The sequence below is a fragment of the Lynx rufus genome, unplaced genomic scaffold, assembly GCF_022079265.1.
Source record: "Lynx rufus isolate CCGP_SWC_20201006 ecotype Redwood Valley unplaced genomic scaffold, mLynRuf1.p SCAF_12, whole genome shotgun sequence".
NCBI lineage: Eukaryota > Metazoa > Chordata > Mammalia > Carnivora > Felidae > Lynx > Lynx rufus.
The window spans coordinates 43,272,352-43,292,591 of record NW_025814826.1 but is presented as its reverse complement, the minus strand read 5'-3'; the positions used below and the strand labels follow the sequence as shown (position 1 = coordinate 43,292,591).

At 36.6% G+C, this 20,240-nt stretch overlaps 1 protein-coding gene across 2 annotated transcripts in view; it reads left to right on the top strand.

Moving 5' to 3' along the window:
• Positions 1 to 20,240, top strand: part of CSMD3 (CUB and Sushi multiple domains 3) — a 1,257,946-nt gene that overhangs the window by 294,153 nt on the left and 943,553 nt on the right. For both annotated transcript variants that reach the window (XM_047073797.1, XM_047073796.1), the window contains exon 4: positions 13,193 to 13,387. In XM_047073797.1, coding sequence (XP_046929753.1) covers positions 13,193 to 13,387 — 195 coding nt within the window. The remainder of the gene's footprint in view (positions 1 to 13,192; positions 13,388 to 20,240) is intronic.

Here is a 20,240-nt window from a genome sequence, read left to right as displayed (position 1 = left end):
TAAAACCCTAAGATTAATTTTCTGTAAGAGGTACAAACAACTTGATTTTACTTCCCTTAGTAGATATAATTTTACAGTGTTTTAAAGCATTGTTAATTGATCTCAGCAGGATCATGCTTCATCTATTTGACTGAATAATTATGCAATTCTGTAGTCATGGTATCTGCTATCCTTTCATTCAATTTTCGTTCCAGTTTTCAAGGTCAGGTTTTCTTCTGGATATTTTGCTAAATATCTTGCCTTTCCCAATTATCCATATGCTCCTAACAAATTGGGGATTTTTTTAAAGCCAAGCTTATTGTAAAGTGTTTATTAGTATCAATCACTCCTCTTTTTCTAAGTTGCTTTGTAGAGTTTTATTGAATTTCTCCAAGGAAAATGTGATAAAAACTATCTTCTCTTAAAGTCCTCTTTTTTTTTTTTTAAATAAGCTTATTTATTTTTGAGGTAGAGAGCAAGGGAGGGGCAGAGAGAGAGAGAGGGATGTAGAGTCCAGGGCAGGCTTTGCAGCAATGAGCCCGACATGGGGTTCAAACCCACAAACTGTGAGATCATGACCTGAGACAAAACCAAGAGTCAGACACAACCGACTGAGCCAAACAGGTGCCCCTAAAAAGTATTTTACATTTTAAAAAAAAATTATCTGGACTTTATGAGGATACATCAGCTATCTTTTTATATTCACTGTGCCTGGCATGGGGCTTCATATATGATACCAACTAATGGATGAAAGAATTAATGAATCAATGATATTCATAGGGAAGCTTTGTGAATTTGGTTGTACAAATTTTCTATCAGGAATTGAAATTACACCTTGAATTTCATTTATGACCTAGAGAGGAGTAATTGAATTTTACCTTTGATTAAGTCAGTGTTTTGGGGGTAATTTTTAAGACATCAGGAATGATCTAAGGTAGTTAGTTAGCATTTAATGAAGACATGACCCTACCTCTAGTAGATCACAACTTAATCACACCTAATTGAGATGTCTCAAATGCCAAGTTGATTGAAATAAAAATAAAACTGCAATTTGTTGAGCTAATAATAATATCTGCCATGTATTGTGTGCTCAGCATATAATATGACTTACATATATTTTATATAAATATATTAACAGCCGTATAAAGTTGATATTCTCATGTACAAATAGTATATATACAGTATTCGGGCTACTCATGTTTTTTTTTTTTTTTTTAAGTGTTTGATTCATTTATTTTCAGAGAGAGAAAGAGAGAACATACATGCAAGAGAGAGAGAGAGAGAGAGCATGGGGGAGAGGAAGAGAGAGAGGGAGAAAGAATCCAAAAGAGGCTCCACAAGGAGCCTGACACAATGATCGATTTCACAAACCATGAGATCATAACCTGAGCTGAAATCAAGAGTTGGACACCCAACTGACTGAGCCACCAGGTGACCCTGGCTACTCATCTTCTTAATAAATAATTTTCATGGCTCTGTTTACCAATTAATCATTTTTGAGATTAAATTAATATTCAATTAGTAAACTCACAAAATACATATCGTACACACTTGTGAAAATTTCTTACCATATGTATGTTTAGACTGTATTTCAGTTATTTACCCTGAATCATTTCCTCTGTAGAGCTTATAGTATCTCCTTCAAAAAACATTTGATGACAGAAATAGTTCCCTTTTCTAGTCACGAACCAATGTATAGGATATGTATTCATTGAATGAACCTATCTTTGATCCTTTTGGGATATTCTTTTCAATTCTGTTTCTACCCTAGCACACCCATCAAACCTTGGCAAATCTAGTAACTATTATAGTACTTTGATTCTTAGATTTCCAAATTTTGAACATACTTAACACTCCTTTATATATATATAATATATATAATATGTAAATTGTATATATAATATACATAATGTACATAATATATATTATATATGATATGTAAATTGCATATATATAATATATATTATATATACAGTTAACTCCCTGTCCTATTTCAGATCTGTTTCAACCTGACTTTATCAGGAAATTCTTTTCAGACCATCTCTTAACCAAGACTAAGTTTTCTCATTTATATACTTTCATTATAGCCTATAGGTTTCCTTTATCTCGCTGTCATATTATTATTAATATTATGTAATTACTTGCTTATTGACTTGGTCAACACCAAGTTGATAAATTCCATGAGGGCAGGGCCATGTGATAGCAACTAATAGATGAAAGAATTAATGAATCAATGATATTCACAGGGAAGCTTGGTCATTTGCAAAACTATATCTCCAGAGTATTGCCCATAATAGCTGCTTAATAAACACTTGTGAGGGGCGCCTGGGTGGCTCAGTTGGTTGGGCGGCCGACTTCGGCGCAGGTCATGATCTTGCGGTCTGTGAGTTCAAGCCCTGCATCGGGCTCTGTGCTGACAGCTTGGAGCCTGGAGCCTGCTTCAGATTCTGTGTCTCCCTCTCTCTCTGCCCCTACCCCATTCACGCTCAGTCTCTGTCTTTCAAAAATGAATACATGTTAAAAAAAAATAAAAAAACCCAAACACTTGTGAAATGAATATGTGTTTTTCATGGACAACAATATGCAATTGTGAAATAATCGACAGGTTTATTATTTTTTTTTTAACGTTAGAGACATCTATGCTTGAACTACAAATATATTCATTAGTTGGGTGACTTTGGGAAAATTATTTAATCTATCTGAGTCTCAGTTTCCCTTTCTGTACAACGGGAAAAATCATACATGGTGTTGGGTAATTTGTGAACTGTAAGTGGGAATGTGAATGGCTAAAAAAGAAGATGGCTGACAGCTCATCTCAACAATTAAGGCTATTCACCTATTCAAATTGTGAACTCTTAGAAAGCAAGGGAGGTGGTGTTGCTTTAACTGTATACATCACAGAGCACCAATGTTAACAGTAACCCTCAAGAGCTTCTGATGAATGAATTAGTTGTGCCAGTTATTAAGTAATTTATAGTTTGTTTCCTTTTAACTAACATGGAGGAGTGTCAATAAATTCCATCCTCCATGATACAATTGGATTTTTATTTATCTTGGATCTTTCTCAAATAATTTTTGGCTGTATCAATAATCCCATACACTTTAGCAGTTTATGTTGCCAAAATGCCTTCATATTATTTGCTTATAATTTCATTATCTCTGAGAAGAGAGGATAAATAAAATACATATATTTCCAGCAAAAAAAAAAATAGATGAAGTTTAAATTGACTCAATCATTTGGACTGCACAGTATAAACTTACAAAAAGGGTCTCTAACATATTTAGAAACTTTTTTTTTAAAAGAGGACATCCTCTTTATTTATTTGTTTGTTTGTTTGTTTGTTTATTTCAGAGAAAGAGAGCACAGTGGGGGAGAGATACAGAGGGAGAGAGAGAGAATCTTAAGCAGGGTTCATGCCCAGCACAGAGCCTGACACGGGGCTTGATCTCACAACCTAGAAACAGTGACCTGAACCTAAATCAAGAGTCGGATGTTTAGCTGACTAAACTACCCAGGCACCCCTTCAGAAACATTTTTTGAGTGTAAAGTCTTCAGATATATTTTCCAGTAATCTCAATCCACTAAACTACTCACGCTTGAACATTTCTGGTTTATTCACAAACATAGTCTCCTGGCACAGTCTCAAGAATAAATTCAAACAAGGCTGCAGTACATAAGGAGTTTTATATATTTATTTTTGCATTAAAAAGAATTGATCAATGCTCAAACAATAGTATCATGGCAATAACTTTAAAGTACTTTCCCCAGAGCACTCCAATTCCATTTTAATCTTTGTATTTTGGAATATATGATGAGAATATATCAGGTTCTATAATTGTTTTATTTTGATCACCTAAACTTTTCAATACATATATTAGCGTCATCTGTTGGTAAAAGAAGATAACAATCTATTTGGCAAGTCTGCTTTTTTTAGATGTAATTATTTGCTTCAGAAACACAGTGAAGTAACAAGAATGGTGTCATTATCTTCCAGATACCTTTGATGAATTAACATGAAAATTCTTTATTGCTTAAATCTCTATTTTCCTTAAAGATTTTACAATAAGAAAAATCACCACTTATTGTAAATGCCATGTATATTAATAATTAGTTTATAGTCTGCTTTACAGAACTTGGTATAATGTGTCTTTACTTCCCCCTGCAATTCAAACTTGTGATAGCTGGTAGAAACAATGTCTAAAAATTAGTCTCACTTAGCTAGTTCAAGAGATCTTATATTAACAAGTTAATTTAAAAAGTTGATATATGAAGCATTATTTATTTTTATAAAAATCAAGACTAAAAAGTGAATGTTCAATCAGAATATAGCATTTTTTTGATGTTGGGTTATATAATTCTTTCAGTTAACATATCCTCGGCTGTGTGTCTTAAAATGGGCATAGTTTAGAGAGAAGTCCCAAATTAAAGGGTTGGGAGAGAACAAAAAATAGAATCCATGCGGTGCCTGGGTGGCTTAGTCAGTTAACTGTCTGACTCTTGATTTCAGCTCAGGCCATGATCTCACGGGTCATGCGATCAAGCCCTGCATCAGGCTCTGTGCTGACAATATGGAGCCTGCTTGGGATTCTCTCTCCCTCTCTCTCTGACCCTGCTCATGCTCTTTCTCTCTCTCTCTCTCTCTCAAAATAAATAAATAAACCTAAAAAAATAAAAAAAAAAAAGGAATCCATGAGCAGTGGCTATAGAATTGGGATCTATTAAACCTGAATTTGAAACCTCTTAATAACTGTCTTCCATGGGTTACTGTCTACAGAGGATGATGGGTAGTTCTTTTTTTATGGAGGTCAAAAAAACAGGGGCAATCAACAGTAGGAATTTCCTGAAGGTGAACCAGATATGTTTTAGAATTATCTTTTTTTGAGTTTTATTTTGAAACAGCCTAAGTTCTTATCTGTCTGTTGGTTTAGAAATAATTCAGCCACAAGGCAGGCAATAGATTAGGTAATGTATTGAGGTTCCAAACCAATTCCAATTCCAGTATTGTTATTCATTCGTTGACTTCCTGTTTTCCATTTTTGCTTAGGTATTTTGTTCTGCTTAATGTTTATTTATTCATTTAAATCAAAGTTAAATCAGAGTACAAGAACTATTTAGAACTTTCTTTTCTTTTCCCCTTCATTCTTCCACCTAACTGCTTCTTGTGAAATAATTTGGAAACTGCTTTTGTCTCCTGGGTATATAACTTTATGATAATTGAAGTCCTGACCTTAATTATTTTTTAGGAGGTGAGAGCAAAAGGAGTGGCTTGATCCTAAGGCCACAGTGGTGGTTTCATTAAAAGAATTTCCTTTGTTATTACTATATGCAAGGGATTGAATGTTATTCATTTTATCAAAATTTATTAACCCCAACATCTCTTGCAGCAAACGTCTCATGTCAAATGAATTTCCCCCCAAAAAATATTTCAAAATAAACTGTTCATTTCAAAAGTATTTTTTAAAGAATTAGTCAAAATTCACAGACCATATGTTTTAAATTTTACTGAAAATTGCTTCCAGCATATGCCTTGAAGAAATAGTAAAGTGAAATATTAGAGATCATCACTCTTAGTTACTGGTATTTACAATACTTTACAGATATTAGTTTATGATATATCTTTAAATGCAGAGGGAACTTAAGGAAATTGTTATTTATAGAAACCATTGCTACTTAATATTAGTCAACTGGTTTCTTTCTTTTTTTTTTTTTTTTTTTACTTTCTTGGGTTTCAGACTCTAATTTTTTTTTTTTCAATATATGAAGTTTATTGTCAACTTGACTTCCATACAACACCCAGTGCTCATCACAAAAGGTGCCCTCCTCAATACCCATCACCCACCCTCCCCTCCCACCCACCTCCCATCAACTCTCAGTTTGTTCTCAGTTTTTAAGAGTCTCTTATGCTTTGGCTCTCTCTAACCTCCTTTTTTTTTTTTTTTCCTTCCTCGCCCCCATGGGTTTCTGTTAAGTTTCTCAGGATCCACATAAGAGTGAAAACATATGGTATCTGTCTTTCTCTGTATGGCTTATTTCACTTAGCATCACACTCTCCAGTTCCATCCATGTTGCTACAAAGGGCCATATTTCATTCTTTCTCATTGCCACGTAGTACTCCAGTGTGTATATAAACCACAATTTCTTTATCCATTCATCAGTTGATGGACATTTAGGCTCTTTCTATAATTTGGCTATTGTTGAAAGTGCTGCTATAAACATTGGGGTACAAGTGCCCCTATGCATCAGTCCTCCTGTATCCCTTGGGTAAATTCCTAGCAGTGCTACTGCTGGGTCATAGGGTAGGTCTATTTTTAATTTCCTGAGGAACCTCCACACTGTTTTCCAGAGTGGCTGCACCAATTTGCATTCCCACCAACAGTGCAAGAGGGTTCCTGTTTCTCCACATCCCCTCCAGCATCTATAGTCTCCTGATTTGTTCATTTTGGCCACTCTGACTGGCGTGAGGTGATATCTGAGTGTGGTTTTGATTTGTATTTCCCTGATGAGGAGTGACGTTGAGCATCTTTTCATGTGCCTGTTGGCCATCTGGATGTCTTCTTTAGAGAAGTGTCTATTCATGTTTTCTGCCCATTTCTTCACTGGGTTATCTGTTTTTCGGGTGTGGAGTTTGGTGAGCTCTTGACAGATTTTGGATACTAGCCCTTTGTCCGATATGTCATTTGCAAATATCTTTTCCCATTCCGTTGGTTGCCTTTTAGTTTTGTTGGTTGTTTCCTTTGCTGTGCAGAAGCTTTTTATCTTCATAAGGTCCCAGTAGTTTATTTTTCTTTTAATTCCCTTGCCTTTGGGGATGTGTCAAGTAAGAGATTGCTACGGCTGAGGTCAGAGAGGTCTTTTCCTGCTTTCTCCTCTAGGGTTTGGATGGTTTCCTGTCTCACATTCAGGTCCTTTATCCATTTTGAGTTTATTTTTGTGAATGGTGTGAGAAAGTGGTCTAGTTTCAATCTTGGACATGTAGCTGTCCAGTTCTCCCAGCACCATTTGTTAAAGAGACTGCCTTTTTTCCATTGGATGTTCTTTTCTGCTTTGTCAAAGATTAGTTGGCCATACGTTTGTGTGTCTAGTTCTGGGGTTTCTATTCTATTCCATTGGTCTATGTGTCTGTTTTTGTGCCAATACCACGCTGTCTTGATGATTACAGCTTTGAAGTAGAGGCTAAAGTCTGGGATTGTGATGCCTCATGCTTTGGTCTTCTTCTTCAAAATTACTTTGGCTATTCAGGGTCTTTTGAGGTTCCATATGAATTTTAGGATTGCTTGTTCTAGCTTTGAGAAGAATGCTGGTGCAGTTTTGATTGGGATTGCATTGAATGTGTAGATAGCTTTGGGTAGTATTGACATTTTGACAATATTTATTCTCCCATTCCATGTTTTTCCATTTCTTTATATCTTCTTCAATTTCCTTCATAAGCTTTCTATAGTTTTCAGCATACAGATCTTTTACATCTTTGGTTAGATTTATTCCTAGGTATTTGATGCTTCTTGGTGCAATTGTGAATGGGATCAGTTTCTTTATTTGTCTTTCTGTTGCTTCATTATTAGTGTATAAGAATGCAACTCATTTCTGTACATTGATTTTGTATCCTGCAACTTGCTGAATTCATGTATCAGTTCTAGCAGACTTGTGGTGGAGTCTATCGGATTTTCCATGTATAATATCATTCATCTGCAAAAAGTGAAAGCTTAATTTCATCGTTGCTAACTTTGATGCCTTTGATTTCCTTTTGTTGTCTGATTGCTGATGCTAGAACTTCCAACACTATGTTAAACAACAGCGGTGAGAGTGGACATCCCTGTCGTGTTCCTGATCTCAGGGAAAAAGCTCTCAGTTTTTCCCCATTGAGGATGATGTTAGCTGTGGGCTTTTCATAAATGGCTTTTATGATCTTTAAGTATGTTTCTTCTGTCCCGACTTTCTCGAGGATTTTTAAGAAAGGTTGCTGAATTTTGTCAAAGGCCTTTCTGCATCGATTGACAGGATCGTATGGTTCTTATCTTTTCTTTTATTAATGTGATGTATCACACTGATTGATTTGCTAATGTTGAACCAGCCCTGCATCCCAGGAATGAATTCCACTTGATCAGGTGAATAATTCTTTTTATATGCTGTTGAATTCGATTTGCTAGTATCTTATTGGGAATTTTTGCATCCCTATTCATCAGAGATATTGGCCTGTAGTTGTCTTTTTTTACTGGGTCTCTGTCTGGTTTAGGAATCAAAGTAATACTGGCTTCATAGAATGAGTCTGGAAGTTTTCCTTCCCTTTGTATTTCTTGGAATAGCTTGAGAAGGATAGGTATTATCTCTGCTTAAACAGAGTCTGATAAACTCCCCTGGGAAGGCATCTGGTCCTGGACTCTGATTTCTTGGGAGATTTTTGATGACTGATTCAATTTATTTTCTGGTTATGGGTCTATTCAAGCTATTTCCTCCTGATTGAGTTTTGGAAGCGTGTGGGTGTTTAGGAATTTGTCCATTTCTTCCAGGTCGTCCAGTTTGTTGGCATATAATTTTTCATAGTATTCCCTGATAATTGCTTGTATCTCTGAGGGATTGGTTGTAATAATTCCATTTTCATTCATGATTTTATCTATTTAGGTCATCTCCCTTTTCTTTTTGAGAAACCTGGCTAGAGGTTTATCAGTTTTGTTTATTTTTTTAAAAAAACAACTCTTGGTTTCATTGATCTGCTCTACAGTTTTTTAGATTCTATATTGTTTATTTCTGCTCTGATCTTTATTATTTCTCTTCTTCTGCTGGGTTTCGGGTGTCATTGCTCTTCTGCTTCTTTTTCCTTTAGGTGTGCTGTTAGATTTTGTATTTGGGATTTTTCTTGTTTCTGGAGATAGGCCTGGATTGCAATGGATTTTCCTCTCAGGACTGCCTTTGCTGCATCCCAAAGCGTTTGGATTGTTGTATTTTCATTTTCGTTTGTTTCCATATATTTTTTAATTTCTTCTCCAATTGCCTGGTTGACCCATTCATTCTTTAGTAGGGTGTTCTTTAACCTCCATGCTTTTGGAGGTTTTCCAGACCTTTTCCTGTGGTTGACTTCAAGCTTCATAGCATTGTGGTCTGAAAGTATGCATGGTATGATTTCAATTCTTGTATACTTATGAAGGGCTGTTTTGTGACCCAGTATGTGATCTATCTTGGAGAATGTTCCATGTGCACTCGAGAAGAAAGTTTATTCTGTTGCTTTGGGATGCAGAGTTCTAAATAGATCTGTCAAGTCCATCTGATCCAGTGTATCATTCAGAGCCCTTGTTTCTTTATTGACCATGTGTCTAGATGATCTATCCATTTCTGTAAGTGGAGTGTTAAAGTCCCCTGCAATTACCACATTCTTATCCATAAGGTTGCTTATGTTTGTGAGTAATTATTTTATATATTTGGGGGCTCCTGTATTAGGCACATAGACATTTATAATTGTCAGCTCTTCCTGATGGATAGACCCTGTAATCGTTATATAATGCCCTTCTTCATCTCTTGTTACAGCCTTTAATTTAAAGTCTAGTTTGTCTGATATAAGTATGGCTACTCCAGGTTTCTTTTGACTTCCAGTGGCATGATAAATAGTTCTCCATCCCCTCATCCTCTCAATCTTTAGGTGTCCTCAGGTCTAAAATGAGTCTCTTGTAGACAATAGATGGGTTTTGTTTTTTTATCCATTCTGATACCCTATGTCCTTTGGTTGGCGCATTTAATCCATTTACATTCAGTGTTATTATAGAAAGATATGGGTTTAGAGTCATTGTGATGTCCATAGGTTTTATGCTTGTAGCGATGTCTCTGGTACTTTGTCTCCCAGGATCCCCCTTAGGATCTCTTGTAGGGCTGGTTTAGTGGTGGCGAATTCCTTCAGTTTTTGTTTGTTTGGGAAGACCTTTATCTCTCCTTCTATTCTAAATGACAGACTTGCTGGATAAAGGATTCTTGGCTGCATATTTTTCCTGTTCATCACATTGAAGATCTCCTGCCATTCCTTTCTGGTTGCCAAGTTTCAGTGGAGAGATAGGTCACGAGTCTTCTAGGTCTCCCTTTATATGTTAGAGCACGTTTATCTCTAGCTGCTTTCAGAATTTTCTCTTTATCCTTGTATTTTGCCAGTTTCACTATGATATGTCGTGCAGAAGATCGATTCAAGTTATGTCTGAAGGGAGTTCTCTGTGCCTCTTGGATTTCAGTGCCTTTTTCCTTCCCCAGTTCAGGAAGTTCTCAGCTATTATTTCTTCAAGTACACCTTCAGCACCTTTCCCTCTCTCTTCCTCCTCTGGGATACCAATTATGCGTATATTATTTCTTTTTAGTGTATCACTTAGTTCTCTAATTTTCCCCTCATACTCCTGGATTTTTTTATCTCTCTTTTTCTCAGCTTCCTCTTTTTCCATAACTTGATCTTCTAGTTCACCTATTCTCTCCTCTGCCTTTTCAATCCGAGCCATCGTCGTTTCTATTTTGTTTTGCATTTTGTTTAAAGCGTTTTTCAGCTCCTCGTGACTGTTCCTTAGTCCCTTGATCTCTGTAGCAAGAGATCTCTGCTGTCCTTTATACTGTTTTCAAGCCCAGGGATTAATTTTATGACTATTTTTCTAAATTTACTTTCTGTTTTATTGTTTAAATCGTTTTTGATCAGTTTGCTAGGTGTTGTTATTTCCTGGAGGTTTTTTCTAGGGGAATTCTTCCGTTTCGTCATTTTGGATAGTCCCTGGAGTGGTGTGGACCTGCAGGGCACTTCCCCTGTGCTGTGGTGTATAACTGGAGTTGGTGGGTGGGGCCGCAGTCAGACCTGATGTCTGCCCCCAGCCCAGCGCTGGGGCCAGTCAGACTGGTGTGTGCCTTGTCTTCCCCTCTCCTAGGGGTGGGATTCACTCTGGGGTGGCGTGTCCCGTCTGGGCTACTTGTACACTGCCAGGCTTGTGGTGCTGGGGATCTGGCATATTAGCTGGGGTGGATTGGCAAGGTGCACAGGGGCGGGAGGGGCAGGCTCAGCTTGCTTTTCCTTCGGGAGATCCGCTTCGGGAGGGGCCCTGTGGCACCAGGAGGGAGTCACACCCGCAGGAGGGATGGATCCGCAGAAGCACAGCATTGGGTGTTTTTGAGGTGCAAGCAAGTTCCCTGGCAGGAACCTGTTCCCTTTGGGATTTTGGCTGGGGGATGGGCGAGGGAGATGGTGCTGGCGAGCGCCATTTTTCCCCCTGCCAAGCTGAGCTCTGTCATCAGGGTTCAACAACTCTCCCTCCAGTTGTCCTCCAGCCCTCCTGTTCTCTGAGCAGAGCTGTTAGCTTATAACCTTCCAGATGTCAAGTCCCGCTTGCTTTCAGAATACACTCCGTCTGGCCCCTCCGCTTTTGCCAGCCAGACCCGGGGCCTCTGCTTGGCCGGCGGGCTGCCCCTCTGCCCCGGCTCCCTCCCGCCAGTCCGTGGAGCGCACACCGCCTCTCCGCCCTTCCTACCCTCTTCCCTGGGCCTCTCGTCTGCGCTTGGGTCTGGCGACTCTGTTCTGCTAATCCTCTGGAGGTTTTCTGGGTTACTTAGGCAGGTGTAGGTGGAATCTAAGTGATCAGCAGGACGCACGGTGAGCCCAGCGTCCTCCTATGCCACCATCTTCCCAGGATCCTTCAGACTCTAATTGTCTTAAAGGAAATGTTTAATTTCTAATATATATAATGCAATTTATATAAATCCTCAATATATTTTCCATTGATTAAACTGATATCATTTGAACTTTATCACTGATTTTTTTTTCCACTATCATTGAAAAGTTTATACAGAAAAAGTAATGTTCATTTAGAAAACACTTTCGAAAGTAATATAAACCTATTATGAATAAAAATAGAAATTTCGGCTCTGTGGACACTTCTTATTATAAGTGACCATAACTTTTGTAAAATTACATGTACATATTATATGATATTTTTATTTTCTGCCATTGACATTTTTAATATTATGGTGGCTTATAGATATTTGGTTTAATAGAAAATAACATTGCAGGGAAATTACTACACAAACAGGATAATTATCAAGGCAAAATGGAAACATACTTCATTTTTGTGTTGTAGTGGTTTTTTTTAGCTTTTTATTTTGTAATAATTTCAGACTTTCAGTTAGATGGTGAAAATAGTACAGAGTTCCCCTGTACTCTTATCCAGCTTCTCTTAATATCAACTACTTATGTAACCATAGCATAATTATCAAAGAAGGAAATTAACATTTGTATAATACCATTAACTAAACTGTAGCCTACCCAAACTTGAACACCTTTCAACTCCTAATTCATTAGTTTCTATCTGTATTGATAATTATTTAGAGTATGAAATAATATAAAGGTAATAAAAAATTTAGAAAATAACATCAGGAAGAATAATTCTTTCCTAACCTTGTTAAGTTCTGTAAGTTTTGCTATTTGTATATATTTTCTTTCCATTTTTTTCGTTTACAGTGAAATTGGATTTTTTCCCTGAAATATATATTATTTTTAAAAATCTCTTATATTTGCATACTTGTACACTTTTAAGCATCCAGTAATAAAATAAGGCACTAGATAAAATATCCTAACATATCAGGCATTTTGCAGTTATTTTATATATCAGTCTATTTAAAATTTCACAACTGTATGCATTTCTTATTAATATTGTAAGTTTACCATACACAAATTGGGAATTCTGGGCTAATCTCTACAATTTGAAAAATATGTCCATTTCTTTGCTATATTTTCTTATTTAATGGAAAAAAAAGTATCCACCCCAAATGTATGTGTTTCCAGAGAAATGCACCTGTTTAGGGTTAAGCAGAAGCATCAAAGGAATTGGGAGCATATTTATGAAACTTGATTTGCTTATTACTGTGTTAGTAGAATGTGACTTTGAAGAAGCCATGTACATGTTACTAATCATAGCTTTGATTACTGTAGTGTATGAGTAATATTGATTTTTAAAATTGCTAGAAAGATTAAATACTTTAAAATCTTAAAATTTTTCTAACACTAAGAGTGAAACCTAATACCTTTTTGGTAAAATTTAGTTCCCTTTCCATACCTCTGTGTTACATGTGTTGAAATGAAAAACATTTCCTTTTATTGTGACTCTTTAAAAGGAAAACAGATATCTGTATCTACATATAACTTTCAAAATCTAAAACGTTAAAAACTGTATTAAAATAACTGTAAACTCTTCTTTTCTCCCCCTGTTTTAGAATTGCAGAGTAGCTCTTGTGGCAATCCAGGAGTTCCACCCAAAGGTGTATTATATGGTACACGGTTCGATGTTGGGGACAAGATCCGCTACAGCTGTGTGACTGGATATATTCTCGATGGCCACCCTCAACTCACCTGTATAGCCAATTCAGTTAATACAGCCTCATGGGATTTTCCTGTTCCCATATGCAGAGGTAAAGTTAACATCATATTTATTTTTATGCTGATTGAATATTTGTTTGATATAGTGAATATATTTCAAAAGTGAGAGTTGGGATCAGACAGTATATTTGCAAAATATGTTAGGCTCTTGGTGCTTATTGCTTTTATAAAATGTGAAGCTTAAAACAATAACTATTTATATATATATGTATACTACATGACTGCTTTAGAAAAAATGCTTGCCAAAATAAGACATTGCTTGTGAAATGAAACAGTGCGTCTCTACATTTATATACATATTTATGCATACATTGTGTATATATGTGTCTTTATATTTACATGAGGAAAACATGAAGTTTATGATGTTTAGAAATTTAATTAGTCTGTAAAAGTAATAATTTTGCTTACATTTTGAAATATAGATTGAATCTTTGAATCTTTTAAAAATATCTGGTGGAAGACTTAGCTTGGGAATTTGTGACATAAGAATGCTATATTGTTTTCTTAATGGATACAGATAAAGATTATTTATATAATGGGGGAAACCTAATAATCCTCTAATGTGGACAAAGTTTCAAAATACAGTGCCTGAAAGAACATGTTCTATTTGGTGGAAGCTGAATTCATGGATAAATCTTGCCCACAGAAATTTTGGAGACCTATATCGTTTTCTGTGGGCTATCTTTTTCTAACAAACAAGTGACTCATCTTTGTTTTTTGGCATTCGTTTCCTTTACAAATGGGCGGTAGGAATGTCCAACTTCTGATCTAAGTTCCTTTGTAGCTTCCTCTCCAACATGTGGCTGCAAGTGCATGTAGGAGAGATCCCTGAAAATCAGACACAGGTAGCTTCTTATCCCTGCTTTGACAATGACCATGGGAGTTACTTCAGGCAAATCATATTAACTCTTTGAGATTCATTTATCTCACTTAACCGGTGAGAGGGAGAGGGAGAGGGAGAGAGAGAGAGAGAGAGGAAACACCTATTGCATTTGTTGTGAAGATTAGGTAAGAAAACCTATACCTGCCACTTAGTAAAATATCTGCTACACATTAGCATTCTTTCAATGTTAGCTATCTTTGCTTCTGTTGCTGCTGCTTCTAATACTGCTGCCTTGGCCATTGCTATTTCTCTGACTACTATTAGCTACCATTTATTTGAACACTTAGTATACCATTTGATCACTAGAGTGTACTAAGAAAATTATAAGTGTAGTCACTTTTAAATTTCATTACAGCACAAAACCAAAGTGCAAAACTTTTGAAATAACTGCTCAAGGTCATTCAGTTAGTCAATGCCCAGAAGTATAGAGTCAGATTTTACCGGACTTGCAAGCTCACAAATTTCTCTGCTACGGTTTCTTGGGTGTTGATAGAAGACACCAAACTCTTGAGTCAGAAACGAAGGAGATTTTATTATATGCAGGAGTGTCAGCAGCCACAGTACAAACATTTGTGCTGGTTCTCTAAGCTCTAATTCTCATAGACTGATATGAAGAGTGTAGGGTATCAGCACACATGGTTAGCGGTATTATAGGAGAAGAACCATGAGCTTAGGAAAATTGAATCTTTATAATGAGCATGTCTTCTCTTTGCTCTGGAGGGCGGCCCTATCTCTACCCCCCAGGCTTATAAGCAAACTTGCCCTTTACTCCAGTGGAAAACACTGTCTTCTGAGACTATTTCTTGTGCAAATATCTTTGAAAAGATAGTCTAGTAAAAAGAGCAGGACAGTTGGAATCTCTGCTTATAAGATGTGAAGAAATGTTAGAATCCGGGCAAATTTCTCCCAATTTAGGGTGTGGTGGAGATCCTGGATTGGAACCCATTCTGTTTGGTTCCAAAGCCTAAGCTTGTTACCCTTTTGATACTTCACCAACATAATTTGCATCTCTCTTCAAAATTACTTTTATGATAAGAAGGGAAATGGAGTTATATTTGAATCAGTCAAAAGACTATTGTCACTGTTTTAAGGTGTAAAACTTCCTAAATCAAAGGGACTTATTAAGGTAGTTAAAACCAAGAAGCATTTTAAGATATTTCAGTGGAGTACCACCAGTACTCCTGAATATGACTTTCTATTTTGGGACTCCTTTTTCATCTCAGTTCAGATACCAGCCTGTGGAACCAGAAAAATATAAGTTTAAATACTAGTTTTTCCCTTATTGGCTAGAGCCTTTGAATGAAAACTCTATTATTTTTGGAAACTATTTTTTAGCTATAATTGGATGAAGAGATAGAAATACCAACACCACAGTGCTGTTAGTGTTTAATATGATAGCATATGTAAGGAACCGGATACATACCAAGTTACTATGTGTGCTGGCTCTATCTACCCTTTTGCCTTAGTACTTCTTACCATCTCCTCTCTAAAGAAAAAATCACAGTCAGCAAAAAGTGGGTTGACAATATCAATTATCCTTATATCCAAGTCTAACCCTAAAACCAGTACCTCTATCTATTTATGACAGTTTTGTTTTCCCGGAGTATGTACTCTGTATCTCATCCCCAAGTGTCTTCAGGGTTACTGTTTCCTTTGACTTCCATTTTATCCTCTATGGTTTTCATCTATCAAAAAAATGGCACCCACTGTTTTTGGAAATTCTGCCTGCTCAACTTCAATCTGACAAGCTTACCTTTTCTTCTCGTTAACAATAATACCAATTACTATATTTACTCATTTACTCATATATTTATTAGGGCCTTACCTGTGTGAAGCATTATTTCGTGTATTGAAAATCAAAAGATGAGTAAGAAACAGGTCTTGCCTTTAAGCATACAGTTCTAGTGGGTCTAATCATTATGTCATCAGATAATTACAATAATGTGTGATAATTGCTTTACTATCAGAATCTGTAGAATGTGTTAGGCACCTTGATCAGGATGAGCTTAATTCCTCCCAGTTGAGTGGAAGAAAGTTCAGGTAGGGACAGCAGTTTAAGAGAAGATTTCACAAAAGACTAGCTAAAAATAAAAACTATATAGAGCAAGAACATTTTCAATGAGGCAATAATTTTCCTTTTTAGCCTTAAAAGTAGTTATGGCGTGTTAGTAATATTCACTGGCTAAAGCTAGAGTCTATGAAGTCAGACTTCATACAGCACATGATCTAATTTTCTAAGGAGCAATTTATCTCCCATTAAGCAAATTTTTTTAAACTTAAAGAATAGGGGCATTGAGTATTTGAATTTCATGTGGTTGTCATTCAGTTCAAAAGAAAACATAGACTATTCAGTCCACGGCTTCCTTACTCTGCTCTTTGCCACTTGATAGCATACTGATTCTTTAATTTATAACTTTGCAGGGGGCTGATAACCCTGTAATGATCTGTTTATTGCTTTCCTGGGAGTTTACATAGTGTCTCTCCTGGACGAAACCCTTGCTTTCAGAGAATTCTTCTGATGCTTCCTAACAATGATAGTTTAATTAAGAAAAAACGGATGCCACATCAACCTAGAGGGTATGGTGCAAGGGTTTTTGTGTTTGTTCACAGGCAGGGTGGATTTTATCAACACCATCTGCTAGAATTTGAAAAAGACAACCAACTGTTGGTGCTGAAAGTGAAAGTGGGTTCTTGTGCTGTCAGTCTGGATTGAAAATACCTGTCATACAGGCCTTTTCCACACCCCCTCCTTTCACAGACATTTCTATGACATTTATTCCCAGTGAGTTGTGATGTGGCCTCAGAGTCCTTCTCAACTCAGTGCTCTCGACATTCCTTACTAATTAAGAGCAGTTGGCAGACAAAGTGAAATGGATATGCTATTCCTGTATTAAACATTCTAAAATTCATGACGATATCCTATATTCAGAATGGCATTTTGATATACCTACCCCAGGGCAAACTAATAAAAGGGTTTGTAGAAGTTACACATAAATTATAGTGTTTTAAATAAACCTAAATGTGAGTCCACAAAACATCAAATCATTTGGTGGAAGAATTAACATATTAAGATTTAAGTCATCAATCACAGAAAATTTAAGATTGTATCAGGATGAATTTTAGATTCATTAGAAAATTTTTAAAAGAATGTTCTATTTACGAAAAGGTGTTATATTTTCTTGATGGTTTGAGTGTATTCATAGCCCAAAGTAAAGATCTTAGAATCCATAGAGGTTTCAGGAAAAGCAGTGATCAATCAAGGGATATGATGTTGTCAAATGTTGACAGAGTTTATTTTCATTCGACAGGTGAGATCCTTTGGGGGGAAGGCTTCTGTGTTAGTGATGTAGATGTCATGTAGTCAGTTGGTGTCATGTGACCTGAAACAAATATCTGACAGGATGGATAAGCAAAAGGGCTAAAGACGAAACTGTTGTTTCTGACAAAGCAAAAGAAATTGCCATTAGCTACGTTAGCAATGAGAAGTGAAAGGATCTTCCAAGTTTTATTCTTTGGAATAAGACTGTCTTATACTACAATGTGGTAAAGAAAACAGGTGACTGAAAAAAGAGCATCAGTTTGTTTTGTCAGAACATACATAACTTTATTCTCCTACTTAAAACCTTCATCAACAATTCTGGATCAAAAATGCATTACCAAAGCATGGAACTGGGAAGAGCATTTAGAGGTAATAGCTGGAGACAGGGAAAGAGGAAGGAAAGTTTGGCCTGATGTTTTCTATATGCAAATTGTACCAAAAGCCTTCCAAAAAAAATAGTGAATTCTGATCAAGATTAGAAGTAAATAAGGGGCGCCTGGGTGGCGCAGTCGGTTAAGCGTCCGACTTCAGCCAGGTCACGATCTCGCGGTCCGTGAGTTCGAGCCCCGCATCGGGCTCTGGGCTGATGGCTCAGAGCCTGGAGCCTGTTTCCGATTCTGTGTCTCCCTCTCTCTCTGCCCCTCCCCAATTCATGCTCTGTCTCTCTCTGTCCCAAAAATAAATAAAAACGTTGAAAAAAAAATTTAAAAAAAAAGATTAGAAGTAAATCAAACAGCCGAGCCTCCCCCACCCCCAGAAAAAAAACAAAAAAAACAAAAAAACTAGTAGATAATGTTGAAAAGAAGTAATGCTTGTGAAGAACATACTCTTGAGGCCAGTGGAAGGATGTTCATTGTGTTTATATGTTCCCTTTCTCAGTACTCTGGAAACCATCTCAAAAAGGCATTAGAGAATAAAAAATGACAATTATTCTATGTATATACCCTGATTACACTCTTCTGCATGTATAAATGCTGAGATATGATATTCAGCACTCAGTATTCAGTAAATACATTAATAACAGATCTGGTTATTGATAAAACCAAAGTACAAAAATAATTACAAATGAAAACTTGAAAATATTTTATTGAATCTGGAACAAAACAGATAAATGACTCAGTGTCAAAGCTGCAAATTGAAAAAGTATAAATATGTTCTTTTTTTTAAAAAGAGCATGCAAGTGGGGGAGGGGAAGAGGGAGAGGGAAAGAGAATCCCAAGCAGGCTCCTGCTGTCAGTACAGAGCCCCCTGTGGGGCTTGAAGTCACAAACTGTGAGATCATGATGTGAGCCAAAATCAAGAGTCAGATGATTAACCAACTGAGCCACACGGGTACCCCCAAAATATTTTTTAATGTGAAATTTTCTGTGCTAGATCAAAAGAGAGTCCAGTGTTTTTGTTTCTTTTTTTTAATTCTCTATAACATTACTTTCTAACATTTTTTCTTTTGAAGCTGAAGTCTGTAGTTCCCTTTTTAAATATTTGATAAAGAAAACCTATTAAATTGTGTTCTTTTATCTTAAATCTATTCCCAAAGGAGAGAATGTTTTGGTGTAACACCCTGAATCATAGAAAGAACAGTATTAGTGATAAACTGTTCTGTGCAAAAGAAAAAAAGAAATCAAACTCACTGTTGAACATCAAAATGTAATGGGCCACACCATGTATTAAGTATTCTTTTTGAGAACTGGGGTTTTTATGGTTGGATTTAGTCAATTTGCAAAGATGGTTGGTTTTTTGTTTTATTTTGTTTTTTGGCAAGAAAATGTTTCTCTCCTCTCCTCTCCTCTCCTCTCCTCTCCTCTCCTCTCCTCTCCTCTCCTCTCCTCTCCTCTCTTTTTAATATTTATTCATTTATTTTGAGAGAGAGAAAAAGAGTGTCTGGGCGTACCAGCAGGGAGGAGCAGTGAGAGAGGGTGAGAGAGAATCCCAAGCAGGTTCCATCCGCACTGTCAGGAAGAGCTCAACGTGGGGCTTGAACTCATGAATTGAGATCATGACCTGAGCCAAAACTGAGTCAGACATTTAACTGCCTGAGTCACCCAGGCACCCCCCAAAAGATGTTATTTTAAAATATTATCTCAGGAACTGTTTTAGCAGACATAGTGAGCAGACTTGTCATGTTACCTGAGCAACATGATTTGGCCACCGTGTCTTGCTGTCCTTTCACATAAAGGGGTCTGGTCTCTTTATGCGAACTGCTGTATTTGACAGTAACGAGAAAAACATTTTCAGTATGCCTTTTAATAAACAATTTAAGCATGTATAATTTGGTAATGGGTTTATATTATTACCACAAAGACACTCAGTTCACGAGGAAGAATCTGCAAGTGTCCAGGTCACTTGCTGATTCATCTCTCCCTGGAAAATGTAGGCTGTTCCATCAACAATCAGGCCAGCACTCAATCACCCACTTCTGTGTTGTAATCTTGTTCTGAAAAGTCCTTTTGTGTGATAAAATGCTGAAAGTGTCCTGATTAAAGTATCCAGCTTGATGGAGCAAAGGACACATGATTTGTCTTTGAGGGTATAAGATCTGTGAGCTGATTGGCCTTCCTGCCACGTATTACCTGAGTGTGTTGTTTCTTATGTCAGAAATCGAGTCTTTTTACATTTTAGGAGACTATGAATGTTAGAGATTAGTTTAAATGAGGTAATATTTTAAAATACTTGTGTGATGCCT